The 15,043-nt window shown below is 43.5% G+C and overlaps 1 protein-coding gene across 2 annotated transcripts in view; it reads left to right on the top strand.

The window, feature by feature from the left end:
• Positions 1–15,043, top strand: part of FAT3 (FAT atypical cadherin 3) — a 484,546-nt gene that overhangs the window by 425,916 nt on the left and 43,587 nt on the right. For both annotated transcript variants that reach the window (XM_063095304.1, XM_063095303.1), the window contains exons 13-17: positions 3,231–3,620; positions 6,242–6,456; positions 7,966–8,103; positions 9,079–9,222; positions 12,079–12,276. In XM_063095304.1, coding sequence (XP_062951374.1) covers positions 3,231–3,620; positions 6,242–6,456; positions 7,966–8,103; positions 9,079–9,222; positions 12,079–12,276 — 1,085 coding nt within the window. The remainder of the gene's footprint in view (positions 1–3,230; positions 3,621–6,241; positions 6,457–7,965; positions 8,104–9,078; positions 9,223–12,078; positions 12,277–15,043) is intronic.

Genomic DNA, 15,043 nt, shown 5'->3' with positions numbered 1-15,043 from the left:
CATTATTTCTAAAAATAATTGCAATCCATTGCAATTGTGTCCAAATTGGAATTTTAATGTGTTCCAAAAACATATCCTACTCTTTTCTTGAGAGCTAGCAAATCATAAATGATGCCATCTTCTGGTCTTGCTTTCATATCACTCTGATTGGTAACAGAAAGGAGAGGGAAACAATAAATCTCCCAGGGCCTCCTGGTCTGAATGCCCAAGATACTGTCAGAAGCAAAATGTATGGGAAGGAGGGGGTTGAGGGGGTGGGTGAGCAACTTTGGGGGGAAGGGATAGTTTTCTGTTAGGGTAAAGCAGAAAAACCCTGTCACCAAGTTTAAATTAACAGAACCTGCCCAGAGGGGAGCCATGGTCTTTGTGTGGCTGATTAATGTCAGCCTTGTAAACGCAGCACTCCAACAACAGGGCTCGCCCGCTGAGCAGGAAGCTTGAGAACGCCACGTCTCCTGCTTCGGGGATCAGAGCCCAGCTGAGTGCCTCTGAATAGGGCTGGAGAAGAAAGCTGCAGACCTGGAACACAGGTGATATTTTTAATTAGATGTCAGCTATCTGTCCCAGTGAAGGAAGAACAAGCAGCCATTAAAAGCATTTCCATTCTGCTCCCACTGGTACAGAGAGTGGCAGTGTGCAAATCCACCCACTACCTCTTCCAGCTTAGCTGGTCGAAGCACTGTTCAGAACAATGAGTCAGAAATTACTTTCCTCCCTAACTCATCTTCTGGCCTGAAGAGGAAAAATATCCAGGCACAGATCTGAAATCCCTGAGGGGATTGAGCAAGGAGCCTAGGGAAAACAGGAGTTTGCTTGTCCTTCATGCTTACCCAAATATGCTGGTAGCACCCAGCAAACCCATCGGCCCTTGTTATATGCATCCATAAAATGGATTTTGTAGTTGCCAACACGTGTGCAGATAAAAGACTCTATGAATTTGCAGCCCACTTTTTGTTGGCAAGAGCAATGTACGATATGCTGGGGTGGAAGTCAAATTCGTAGAGAATATGTGTGATTTGAAAACCTATGTGGTGTATTTATGTCTGTTGCTGATATGCTTCCTTTTGTAACTTTGAGAGGTACTCTGAGACCCTTGAATCAGCCAAAGCAGCTTCCAGGGCATACAGCCTATTCTGACACCCTGGCAGAGCTATTGTTTTCCAGGTGCAAGCTTGATCATGTCTGCAGCCCTCTGTGTATTCACCCCAGGAATTTAGGTTGAAGAATTTAATCTTGCAGCCACTCCAGAAATAGCCAGAAACCATCCTCTGCTCTGGAGCCTTATTTCAAGGGGCAGCAACAGAAAAGGAAAAGCCTTCTTGTTTTTAATCCCAGCCAATAAAATCAGAGGTTGATGTTTGTATATCACAGAGTAGTTGTTTTGAAAGAGAAATAAAAGCAAATGGTGAAACTTTGGAAAAAATGGACTCTCTGGAATGGAACCAAGAACAAGCTCTCTGACGACCTTTTGGTTAAAGCCACATAATGCAATTTATGTCCTCCCCTCCAGATATATGATTTTATTGGTTTGCTGGGAATTTAGGCTTAAGGGAAATGGTACTTTGGGGAAGTAAAATGTTTAACTCTTATTATTGCCAAATGCCCATCCCCTTGGTGAGATGTTATAATAGAAAAAAGCCGCATGGCTAGACCCTCCCCTTCAAGAGCTTATATCTAGAGTTCCAGGATTCACAAGAGACATTTTCGGAGGGTTCTCATAGCTAAAGACCCCTGACTAATGACTCTTCATTAAGGGCATTTAGGATCAGAAGGGTGCTTTTTCAGCCTACAAAGTTGTTACATTTTTCTTCTAATAAATCTTAATAACTAAAATGAATTTGAGGTTCATAAACCATTTTGAAGTGCTGAGATCCTCTAATGAAAACAGTTAAATCAATCTTCAGAACCAGAAGTCAATCTAATCATCATTCAGTAATTTGTTGGCTGTTGATGGATATTCCTGGCTGATATATTTTAGCTTTTACACCTATTAACATAAAATGGTATTTTGGTAACTAAGTGCACTTTTTGACATCACAGAGCTGGAGAGCACCCTAGGATTAGATCCTTGCCTTTCCTTGATGGGGGGGTCCAGCCTTGGATTTCTTTTTCCCTCCATACTCCCTAATGACCTTATCCATTCTCATGGCTTCACATGCTGTATGGAGAGCCATTGTACTGTAACTACTGACAACCCTAAAATCTGTAGCTCCATCTTGGCTCTGTCCTTTAACTCCAGCCTCCTGTACGTAACTTTCAACTTGATGTTTTCACTGAATATCAAATGCCCATCTCAAACTTAATCTGTCCAAAATGGAGATCCTGGTCTCATATCCAAAACCTGGTCCTCCTGCAGCCCTGTACATCTCAGCTGATGGTAACTCCCTCTTTCCAATTGCTCAGGCCAAAACCTTAGAGTCACTCTGGAATCCTCTCTTTCTCTCACATCCTATATCCTGCCAGCTCCAGTCAGAAAACATTCCTTTCGTACCACCTCCAGAATACATCCAGGACCTGTTCACTTCTCACCACCTGTGTGCACAGAATACATCTGCAACCCGACCCCTTCTCCCCACTTCCAGCACCAATACCCTTGTTCAGGCCATCATTATCCCATGTCTGTATTCCTGCAGGAGGTTGCTGACTGCTCTCCCTGCTTCTTCTCTGGCTGTTCTTTGGTCTGTTCACAACCAGCAGCTGGAGGGACCTGTTAAAAAATCTAAGCCACGTCCCATGACTCCCATCTCAAAGCCCTCCAGTGGCTTCTACCTCCCTACCACAAACACACTAGCATGTAAAAATTTCCTAAAGTAATGTTGGACTCTTGCCCACTGCTAGAACCTCTAGCACCTAGAATAGTGCCTGGCAGATTCTAAATAAATATTTCTTAAGGTAATTAATTCATTGATTGATTTATATTTCTCTTCCCATGGCACATCTTTTTCCATGTGTCTGTTAGCATCTGAGAGCTTTTCTTAAAGATTTGTGGGGGTTTATATTAAGAATATCCAACTATTTCTGATATTTTTTGCCAGTGTCCCAGTTTCTTTACCTTTTCATTTAGTTGCATATTTTTTTACAGACTGAAGTTTACATTTTCATAGGATCACAGCTGTTTCTATAGTGACTATTCATTGTGTGGCCCTTCAAGTCAGCAAAGCCGTAATATTTTAGTGTAGATTGTCTGGTCACGTCCTTCTCTGCTCACATTCTTGTGTATTCTCCCGCAGGCATCAATAGGAAGGTTGTGTATTCCCTGGTAGACTCAGCTGATGGGTTCTTCTCCATTGATGGCTCATCTGGTATCATCATCCTGGAGCAGCCTCTGGACCGAGAGCAGCAGTCTTCCTACAACATCAGCGTGCGGGCCACTGACCAGGGTCCTGGGCTGTCCTTGTCTTCTCTCACCACCGTCACCATCACTGTCCTGGACATTAATGACAACCCCCCTGTGTTTGAGAGGAGGGACTACCTGGTGACAGTGCCTGAGGACACCTCTCCTGGCACCCAAGTCCTTGCTGTTTTTGCCACCAGCAAAGATATTGGCACAAATGCAGAGATTACATATCTCATCAGATCTGGGAACGAACAGGGGAAATTTAGGATCAATCCTAAGACAGGTGGGTAAATAGCAATCCATGTAGAGTTCAGGGCTTCCCATATAGGGTAAGGCTTCCCCTGCTTCTCCTCCTGACACTCTCACTGTCTTCTTGGTGAGCTCTTTTTCCTCCTCTTCCCTCCCTCATGTGGAGACAAATCTTCTGGTGGCAGGGCCTGCACGTAGACCCCAGAGTTCCCTCCAGCACTCTGCTTGGAAGGATGGCCCCTACTAAATTTTAAGCTCCTAGCTGTGGGCTTATTTGGCAAGTTCTTGACCCCTAAGTTGGCTCCAGAATTTCTAGATAGGAGAATCGGGGGCAGCAGTGTAGTTCCTAGATGCGGAGACAAAGTAGTTTTTGCATTCCAAGCACAAGGGTTTGTTTGTTTCTCTCGCTTTTCTGTTTTGTTTTGTTTTTTTTATTTTATTTTATTTTATTTTTTTGCTTGTGTTGGGAAATGCTTCTGGAGATGAGCTGCCACTTGCCACTGTCCACATTTAGACTACCACTGTCTTGTCACCTGCCAAGGCAAACTTTGATAAGGGATCTGCACGGTGACATGCAGGCCTTCTCAACCCAGCAGCCCAAGTAGACTGTCAGTTTGTTGGAGGTGTTGCCGTGTTTGAACCCTATCCACTGCTCCCAGTCAGAACACTGTTATTTCTCATACACACCCTTTTCAAACTCTGGGGACAGTGCAGCATCACCTAGGGGAAAAGTGCTTAGAAGGAAACTAAAAGAAAGAAAGCAGTCAGGCTTTCTCCTATCAGTGAGTTAAGTACTGGAGGTGCTTAGGGTAAATAAAGATGGTAATTTAGAAAACAAGTTTGGCTATTCTTTGAAAAATAAACATACTCACTCTTGTATTTTCATAGAGTGTTTAGATATCTGCCTCAAAGCCCTTTCATGAATATTCTCATTTGTTTTTTAATTTCCCCATGAATAGTCAGGGCAGTTTCCATTTTGCAGTAAGAAAGGTGAGTCTCTCTACCTCCTGGCCTTTGGACATATTTACCTCATCAGTCAAGGAGTATGCACCTGTTTAGCAAGGTGGCAAAGGAGGTCCATTGTCCTTCAGATAGTCCAGTAAATATGAACAAGAAACTATCATAATTAGCAATGTTTACTTAACACAGCAAATACACCAGGTTCCTGTTAAATCATTAAGTATTTCTCACATTTTCCATATGAGAAAAACAGAACTTCAGAGATGTTAAGTATTTTACCCAGTGTCCACTGTTAATAAGTAGGTTAGTCAAGATCTGAACTCATACCTTCCAACTCTGGAATGCATGCACTGACCTCTACATGATGTGATACTGCTACAATGTGAGAATGCAGAAAATGCAGAAGATACAGTCCTTGCCCTTAAGTGTGGGAAGGTGCAAATATTGATGGAGGAATTGCATTAGCGGCAGTAACTATGTTTATTAAGGTCATTACTTCAAATTAAAATGTATGGGGATTTCCTTCATTTAAATATGTGTTAGCCTTAGCCTGTCTAGTTACGGCCATTATGCATGAACACCGTGGGGAAATGGTTAAGTACTATTAAATTTGGCACTGTATAACTGAGACTGGGATGCAAAATAAAGCACCAGAGGAAGTAAGTGCTTTAAAAAAAAACAAAAAAACTTAATTTTGGGAAGAAAGAGGTCTTGTTATAGGTATGACTTCTGTTTCTCACCTTAAGTAGAAGGAGCCTGTTTGTAGTCTCAGCAACCAGAGAAGTTCCCTATGTGGAAATGTGAATGAACATAACTTTCTCACCTGTTCTACTAATTGTTTTCCAAGTAGGAGAAAAGCAAATGCCCTTGGGAACTGCTCTGCAAGCACTACAATGACCAGCTACCTATGGCAGAATGCAGGATTGGGTCCCCTTGCCAGAAAGGGCTAGGATGGGAGGGATATAGCACTCACAGAGCCCGTCCTAGAGGTGGTACCCAGCTACCTGTCTTCACTTGTTCTACTTGCTTAATTTAAACCATTCTGTGATGTGGGCATCATCTCTCTTTTGTAGTTATGGACACTAACCTCATCCTTAATATTTGCCCACTGGGCTATGTGATTTGCCGGTAGTTCCTTTTCCATTATGTCACTATATCTTGAGATTTCTAAGATCTTTGCCCTCTTTGTGCCATAATAGTTTTAGATAAGCAACATTATACTTTGACAAGACACCTTCGTGGGTTAATTCAATTCAGTTGTGTCCATTTATTTACTTACTGATGAGGATGGGGTCACACAATCACATCCACACATCTCAGCTCATTCTTGGTCTTCCTAGGTCCACTTGAGGAATCAGGAGATACTTGTTCAGGGATGCTTGTTCCTGTCCCTACTCCCTAGTTGCACGAGGGTGAATGATAGTAGAGATTTTCAGGCTGCTTGAGAGAAGTTCAGGGACTATAACAAACATGCAAAGACTTTTCATTTCTTTAGTGTTGTGTTTGATAGATAGCTATGCTTTAACTGACAGCATTAATCAGACTTCCAGAATGCTTTCAGTAAGGCTTTCAATAAATTCCTGAATATCTCAAATTCTTGGCTGGAGATGATGTTATAAATATTATCACGATTGTGGAACTGCTGACCAATGTCTTTTCTTAATCAAATCTAAAGCTCCTCATTTTTCTTCAAAGGGGGTATTTCTGTCTCTGAAGTCCTGGACTATGAGTTATGCAAAAGGTTTTACCTCGTGGTGGAAGCCAAAGATGGGGGCACCCCACCTCTCAGTGCTGTGGCCACTGTCAGCGTCAACCTCACAGATGTGAATGACAACCCTCCCAAGTTCAGCCAAGATGTCTACAGTGCTGTCATCAGTGAAGATGCCTTGGTGGGGGACTCTGTCATTCTGGTAGGTGGCAGGGGGATCTAGACATCTGGGACTAGTCATCTTCAATAGAGTGAAGAAGTAAACAAAGTCTCTCTCAAGTTTTCTTCACAATTCGTCCTTTCAGTGTCCTTTTGTCCCTAAGAATGCTAGTCAGGCATCTGTCTTTCAATGGCTCCTTCTCCAGTTTGTATATTAGAAAGGGTCTGACATTAATTTATATCAAGGTGTAAGTGATCAGTAATCACGTATCTCCCAGGAGTGTAAGACTGTGGGATGAACTAACAATGCTTCCTACTGGTTTGTGAACTTAGATAAGTTATTAGGTGGCTAGGAAGAATGCATTTTAGTTTTGGGTTTTGATTTTTTTTGAGATCTATTGCACAGTAGGGTGAATATATTTAATAATAGTGTATTGTACATTTCAAAATAGCTAAGAGTAAATTTCAAATATTCTCATCACAGAAAATAATAAGTATTTCAGGTGATGGATATGTTAATTAGCTTGATTTAATTATTCCGCATTGTGTTCATGAATCATAACATCACTTTTTAGCCCATAAATATATACAACTATAATCTGTCAATTTATAATTTAAAAATTATTAGGTGAGTAAATAAAATCCCTCTCCCCCTCTCCCATACACACACACACACACACACACACACACACACACACACACACACACACACACACACAGAGTAAGGCAGCAACAAATGGAAGCAAGTTTAAGATTGGCCACTCTTAGAGGAGCCCTTTCTGGAAGGGATTTTATCTAGTAACAGTAAGAACAGTCACATGTTATGAGAACAGAGGTTCTCTTAGACCACAGACTACCTTTTGGAAATAGTGAGTTCCATGCTCACCATCCTGACCCCTTCCTGGGATGAACAGGTCCCTTCCCTTCAGCTCATCTCATCTCTGTTTCCTGCAGCATCCGGTGTGGGTGGCTGCAGCCCTCTCTGCTGGATGGCAGTGCATTCTTCACACATCAGAGGTGGGCTTCCCAAGCACTCCCTCCTTCCTGGATAGTACAAGAGTACTTCTATACATATAAATCCCAACATTACCAACATGGAGCAGCAGACGATGGGGCAGTATGTTTGCTGTGTGAGAAAAGGGAAATTTCTTGGGCTTCCTAAATGTGGAAATGCATAGGATGAGAGAATGCCCAACTCCACAACAGACATCATTTTTGCAGAATGAAAAAGGAACCAGGAAAGTATCCCTATCATATAGTTGGGCTCTATCCTGTCTCTAGTCCTGAGGAAAACCAGGCCCAACAAGCATCAGGCTGTGGGCACGTAAAAATTAACATGGAAATAAAATGGCACCAGTACATACGGGTGCTGCCTTCCTTCAGCCAACCCATCCTCTCTTCCACTGGGGTGTGATTACAGGTGTTAGTGAGCAGAGCTCCTAGGAAAACTGTCAGAGCTGTGCCCATTTAAACAGACCTGGGACCCTAAGAATAAACATTTCTCTGTGTCTTGTGTTGTGTCTTTCCTTCATTTTGCTTGTTTTCCGTGAAGCTAATAGCAGAAGATATAGACAGCCAGCCCAATGGACAGATTCATTTTTCCATTGTGAGTGGAGATCGGGACGATGAATTTGCAGTGGATCCTGTCTTGGGACTTGTGAAGGTTAAGAAGAAATTGGACCGGGAACGGGTAAGCAGGCTCCCTTCCCATCCACACCCATCCCTTCACTGGAATCAAGGGCACAGGCTCCATGAGTACGTACAGCAAGATTCTCCATGCTAAATAATGAGAGTAAATAGGGATGGACTAAAATGCAGTTTGAAGTATTTGGGTTAGACTTTTGAAGAACTTTCTGACAATAATAAATGATAATTTCTTATTCAGCTTTTAAAGAAAAGGAAAATATGTGTCTTTCTGGATGGTTTGAATTTCAGTCCTTACTTGAGCAAGGGGGCAAAAAAGTACCTTCAGTGTTGGGATCCTGTGGTCTTGGTTTCATGAGCAACTTTAGCCCTGGGTGAGCAGATACAGAAGGATCACCTGAAGTCATCTAGTTTGGAAAGAATGATCCAGAAAATTCCTCTGTTCAGGGTTAAACTAAGTTTCTAAATATTGTCTTTCTTGACCAAAACTATGCATTTTCAAAGAGAAATTAAATATGGAAAAAGATGTCACAGTAGTGATGCTAAAAAGCAGATAGACTCCTTTGGATGATATATCCCCATAGTTGCAGATTAGTAGGAGCCCCAGAAATATTAACATTGATAAATAAGACAGATCAATGGTGACAGCTGTTGCATTGAACAAAGGCCCAGAGCTGTGGTTCTCACCAGGTGTAGTTCTGTCCCCCAGGGGACATTGGGCAATGTTTGGAGACATTTTTGGTTGTCATAGGCAGGAGGTGATACTGGCTTCTACTTGATAGAGGTGAGGGATGCTGCTAAGCATCCTGCAGTGCACAGGTCAGCCCTCAACAACAAAGAATTATCCAGTCCTAAATGTCAGTGGCACCAAGATTGAGAATCTCTAGACCCTGGTCTAGAGAATCAAATGAAAGTGATTGGTCTTTAACAAAGCACAGCCTGAACCTGCAGTTCCTCTGAGTGTGCACAGAAAGAAGGAAGTGCTACACTCCTTCAGCGTCACTTCTTTGTGCCTTGGCAGGTGTCTGGATACTCCCTGCTTGTCCGGGCAGTAGACAGTGGCATTCCTGCAATGTCATCAACTGCAACTGTCAACATTGATATTTCTGATGTGAATGACAACAGCCCAATGTTTACACCTGCCAACTATACTGCTGTGATTCAGGTACGAAAATCTTGCCCGCCAGGCATTCGTCGTTATGCATTCAGCCTCCTTCCTCTGCTGTGGTCTACTCATTAGGGTTTATTGTTGCCATTACTTAGTGTCAACTCATCCCTTCACAAGGCAAGTATGAAATGAGCCTGATTCTTCTACCACAACTGATGAATAAACACTGGTAAGAGTTATCAAGGATTTAACTCTTTCAAGTGTCAGGTGCTTTATGTACACCATCTATCCCCATAACAACCCTGGGAGTTGGGATGGTGGGTTGGCCCTGACTTTAGAGCTAAAGGAGCTGAAGATCTGTGAGGTTATTTCAACCAAAATCATGCAGCTGGTCAGTGGGCAAGTCAGGATTTGAACTTGGGTCTGCGTTTTGGAAAAAAATATTCTCTTTCCACAATGACAAGCTGCCTTTAAGCAACTTTGTGCTATTCTGGCAGGAGGCGAGATTGATAGGAACCATCCCATAAGTTAAAGGGAGATTGGGCATCAGGATAGAGCTGCTGCTCATTAAAATTAATCTTCCATAAGCAATTTGTTTAGCACTTTAAATCCACATGCTCTCTAAAATTAGACTGTAGGATAGAGTAACTTACTGCTGGTATTCTGCTATCAGAGAGCATGACTCTTCTTCCCACTTATATTTTATTCAGAAGCTATTTCATGATCACATACTGGGTGCTATGTTTCCTCTACTTTCTGCTATTTCAAGAATCCAGAAGCCCAGTTTTAGGAGGATCAGGAAATGCGGCCCAGGAATACTGTCACTGTGAAGGACTTAAAAGAGACAGAGGTTGATGTACATGTCTTGGGGGAGCAGGGGAGAGGGGAGCACAAATGTTGTAGAGAATCAGCTCTAGCCTGATCCGCTTTGGCCTCTGAATCTCCCCCAAGGCATCCCAGAGCTTTGTGGGTAGAAGGTAAGGTGAGAGGGGGCCAGGTCTTGAGGGGCGACTTTGGAATAACACTCAAGACTTTGAGTCTGGCCATCTATAGCCCCACCACCACTACTGAGCTGTCCAAGAATCAGGCTGGGAGGTCGTCTTAAAGCAAGCAGCTATCTGCTTAACCCCCACTCCTCTGTCAGCAAAATCTGATTCTTTCCTGGTGGAATTTTGGTTTTCCTGTCCTCTCTGATGATTTTTCCAGCAGCGGTTCATTCTGATCCCTCTCCTGCTTCCATAAACTTCACTCAGGGTCTGTGCCTTCCTCCACCACTTCTCTAAGATTGCTCTTCTCCAAGTCTGTCACCCACAGAGCACTCTCTGCCCCTCACGCCTCTCTGTGCTCACCTGCAATCAAAATGGGTTTTGCCTACTCAACATTCAGTTTTATGACGTGCATCCATCAGCCTGACAGACTGTTTTCAAATGCACAACAGAAAATCAGCAGTGAAAACCAAGTGTCTCCACCTGTGAGCGGTGGCGGATCCCCATCTTACCCACAGCACCCCACCTGTCTATGTCATATTACGCCCTTCTTTTGCAGATGATGACCCAAGGGCACACATTATCTGTCTCTCTCCCAATCTTCTATGGAGGAGACAGCCTTTACAGAGTGAGCAAACAATCAATATGTCCTCTGTTTTGTGTGGTGCTGAGGATGTTGTTGGTGTGAAATAGTAAATCTATGCTGGGCTGAGGCGGTCCCGTGACTGTGTCCCATTCCAGAGGGAGATGGTGTCTCGATCTTGATGACCAAAGGGACACTGGAGAGAGGAGCAAAATAAGAGGTCTCTGAGATCCTTTTCTCTTTCTCCTTCAAAAAAATGTGCCTCCCTTACCCCAGCCCAGAATGACTTCCTTATTCCCGCACATGGTTTTCGTAAGACTAATGCTGTGCATAAAACTTGAGGGAGCCTGCCCTCCAAACTGCAGTGTATCATTGTCTCCATCTCTGAGACCACACATTTAATCCTGTCATTTAATCCTGTGTTTATACATCAGGAGGTCTGAACTCATAAAACTGACTTCAGGCCCAAGCTGTGGTAATGCCACGTCTACACAGAGTTAGGCAAGGAAACCAATGCCTGAACTACAGAGGATTTAATTTGGCATTTTCAATGTGAAGATAAACTTTGACCCAAGAAAGTGTGACCATGAGTCTTTGTATTTCCATTTTGGGGAAAAGGCAGAGAGGTTCTGAAAAATAACTCTCACATAATAGCATCAGGACTTCCCCTCTGATGAAGTGAAGCGTTCCCTTTGTCTTCCTTCTCAAGCTGAGAAGTATTCTACCCTCTTCCCCTTTCCTACAGAACCATGGCAAAGCTATGTTCTGGGGGGTGGGGGGTAAAGCCCCCTTTTCCACCTGATATATGCCTTTGTACATTGACTGTGAAGTTGCCAGACGGTTGCCCCGAAAAGTCTGATGTGTGACATTGTGGCACAGGGTTGGGCCTCAGCAAAATCATGTTGTGTGACAAGAGTGAAGAAGTGCCTTCCCATCCCAACAGGTTGATATTTTCTTGGCCTGAGAGGATTTCAACGCAGTCACAAAGGCTGGTGAGCGCCATTTATTCCAGCACTCTTTAGGTAAACTCAGGTATTGCAGGCCAGTCAGGGAGAAGGTGTACCCCACACTATCATTGGGACCAGCAAACCATTCACATGAAGCCCTGTGTTCTCAACTGCAGAGTATCATGTCATGGGCAGTGCGGGAGGCAGCCAGGGATGGTGAACATGACGCTTACAGATGCCAGCATATTTTCCAAAGACAAGATAATATCACAGGGAATCCCTTTTGCTGAAAGCACTGTTTTCTAGCACAGCACTCTCAGCCGGTAATGATGGGGTTTTTCAAAATGTGAAGAGAGGCGTAATTTTATCTTCCTTTTTACTTTACTCTTTCATGCAGGAAAATAAGCCAGTGGGCACCAGCATCTTGCAGCTGGTGGTGACAGACAGAGACTCCTTTCACAATGGGCCTCCCTTCTCGTTCTCTATTTTGTCGGGAAATGAAGAGGAGGAGTTTGTGTTGGACTCTCATGGGATCCTTCGGTCAGCTGTGGTCTTCCAGCACATGGAGTCTCCGGAATATGTGCTGTGTGTCCAGGTATGGCCTCGATCTCTGTCCGCATCAGGCTGTCTTTCTCTGTCATGCTTGTTTCTGTGCCTTTTGGTTGGTTTTTCTTTGTCCAACGAGTCAATATAATTCATTACAGTGCAGGAATGTTCCCCTTTTAATCTCAAATTCAATTTCACACCAGTAAAAGTGCCCTCTGTGTGTGAAATTGAACAGGAAGGATGGGACGCATCATTGTTCAGGAAGGACATTCCTGTAGCGTGTGCCCAGCAGTCACTGGCTTAAATCTGCATTCTAAAAATTCCTGGGATTCTGATTGACCCCCAAAGACAACTCATTGGTCAGCACTTGCTGCTTTATTCTGAGTATTATTGGCCACATTACCCATCTCAGGGAAGCTACTAATCATTGTGTTACTGGGATTTAGCCATACTGTGGCCTCTGCTTGGTAGGAAGGAGGCAGGAGGGGACCAAGGACCCAGCTGGCAATGGCTTCCCTGTATTTCAGTTCTTCAAGGTCATTGGCCTGTGTGAAATGAAATGGGACAAAGACACAAGAGTGGCAGGTCTGCAAAAGGTAAGGAAAGGAGCAGGAAATGAGAGCAACCAAAAGTTCCCATGTATGAATTTTGCCAATACTAAGATCTGGATCCCGTCAGTGAAACTACCCACAGTTGCCCACAGAGGGCAACCTAGACTCATTATTAACAGTAGCAATGAGAACAATAGTAGTTCTTAATATACGTGGTCCCCAACTTACAATAGCTTGACTTAGGATTTTTCAACTTCGTGGTGGTATGAAAGTCATACACACTCAGTAGAAACCGTACTTTGAGTACCCAAGCAACCACTCTGTTTTTCACTTTCAGTGCAGTATGCAATAAGTTACAGGAGATAATCAACACTTTGTGATAAAACAGGCTTTGCATTAGATGATTTTTCTCAACTGTAGGATAATGTAAGTGTTCTGAGGACACTTAAGATAGGCAAGGCTAAGCTTTGATATTCGGTAGATTAAGTATATTAAACACATTTTCAACAAGGCATTTTCAACTTACGATGGGTTTATCAGGACATAACCCCATCATAAGTGGAGCAGTGTCTGTATTTGTATAGCACTGAATTGTATCCTTTATTGCTTTGGATAGGTTATAACCTATGCTACTCCATGAAACCTTCCAAATTAATGACTGCCGGCTCCATGCATGTCGGTGACCTCTTTGGTTACCACCCACTCCTCCAGCAATATTATGTGGATAATATTTTATCACAGCATAGCTACTGAAGGCAAGGAGAGATTTTCAGTGCCTTCTCACAGAAGCTGGTAGTTCTTTACATACCGCTCTAGCTGCCAGAGAGTAGATTTTACATCTCAGGTTTTGGAATCTCCATAAAGGGCTCCCTCTCACTGGTCCCTTATAATGAACTACCACCCCGTGCCATGTTTTCCTCCCTTATAAGGTCTCTACGTGCCTTCAGCTACATTCCCTTTGCCACTGGCTCACTTTATTCTGTATATTGACCCATCCTCCAACTATGACTGTGGGAGCCCCCTGGGGGTTTCCTCTGGCTTCAGCCTCATTCTTCTCTGATCCATCCCTACACCCCTCCCAGAGTAATCATTCCCCTAAACCAGGGAATGCAGGGATCATCAGACTGCAGCCCGTGACCAAATCCTGACCTCAGCCTGTTTTTATAAATAAAGTTTTATTGGAACATGGCCTCACCCACTCATTTCCATGTGCTCCATGGCTGCTTCATATGGAGTAGTTGCCATATAGGCCATATAACCTGGAGAGCCTACAGTGTTTATTATCTAGCCCTTTATGGAAAATATTTGCTGAGGCCTGCTGTAAACTAAAACTATCTCTGACCCCCCCCACCCCCCCACCCCCCAGTGCTTGAAAACTTGGGCCTTGCAGGCTGAATTCTGGCCCCAGAATTTCAGATTTTGAATTTCAGATCCTTTAGGCAGACATCACTCTACAGTCCTTCTCTGGCTACAGGTCCATTACTCTGTCACCATCATCCAGTAGCTTCATGCCTTTCTGTCATCTTTCCTGCCTCTGACATTTCAGTAGGCAGCCTCCGGCCTATAAAGTACAAATGCATCACTGTCCTCTCAGGCCCTTCACAGTCTGACTTCCCGTTCAACCTAATTAGCTAAACAGATTTCCTTCTACGTGTATTTTCCATTTCAGTGGTCTACATATGTAGTAGATGGTAATAATAAAAATAGCAACAATCACATGAACTATCACTTACTGAGTATTTCTGTAGGTTAGGCCTGTGTTGAGCACTTTGCAATCACTCTCTCTTTTAATCTCCACAATACAAGAACACCGTGAGGTAGACACTACTGTTTCACTCATATTAAAGATACAAAAGCTCAGAGAAGTCAAGTAACTTACTCAATGCTAGACAGGTAGTGAATGGCAGAGAGAAGATTTGAACTCAGGTCTGTGTGATGCCTAGGCTCTTGCTCTTACACATACAAGGACACATTTCCCCAGGTCTCACCCAGCCTGCAAGCACTGTGGCCCCACATCCTCAGATACCTGCCCTGAGACCCAGCCCATGGGAATCTGCCCTTCTCCTGAAACCCTACACCACTGACCACCTCCACATTGCTATGGCAGGTGTTCAGTAACAACATGTTGTCAGAGTGGTTGTCCCATCAGTTTCTACATAAAGAAGGAAAAGAAAAAGAAAAAGGTCTTTAGGGGCTGGCCGGTTAGCTCAGTTGGTTAGAGCACAGCCTTATAACACTAAGGTCGTGGGTTCAGGGATACCTGTA

Source organism: Cynocephalus volans, chromosome 4 (genome assembly GCF_027409185.1).
Source record: "Cynocephalus volans isolate mCynVol1 chromosome 4, mCynVol1.pri, whole genome shotgun sequence".
NCBI lineage: Eukaryota > Metazoa > Chordata > Mammalia > Dermoptera > Cynocephalidae > Cynocephalus > Cynocephalus volans.
This window is presented reverse-complemented; position numbering and strand designations above follow the sequence as displayed.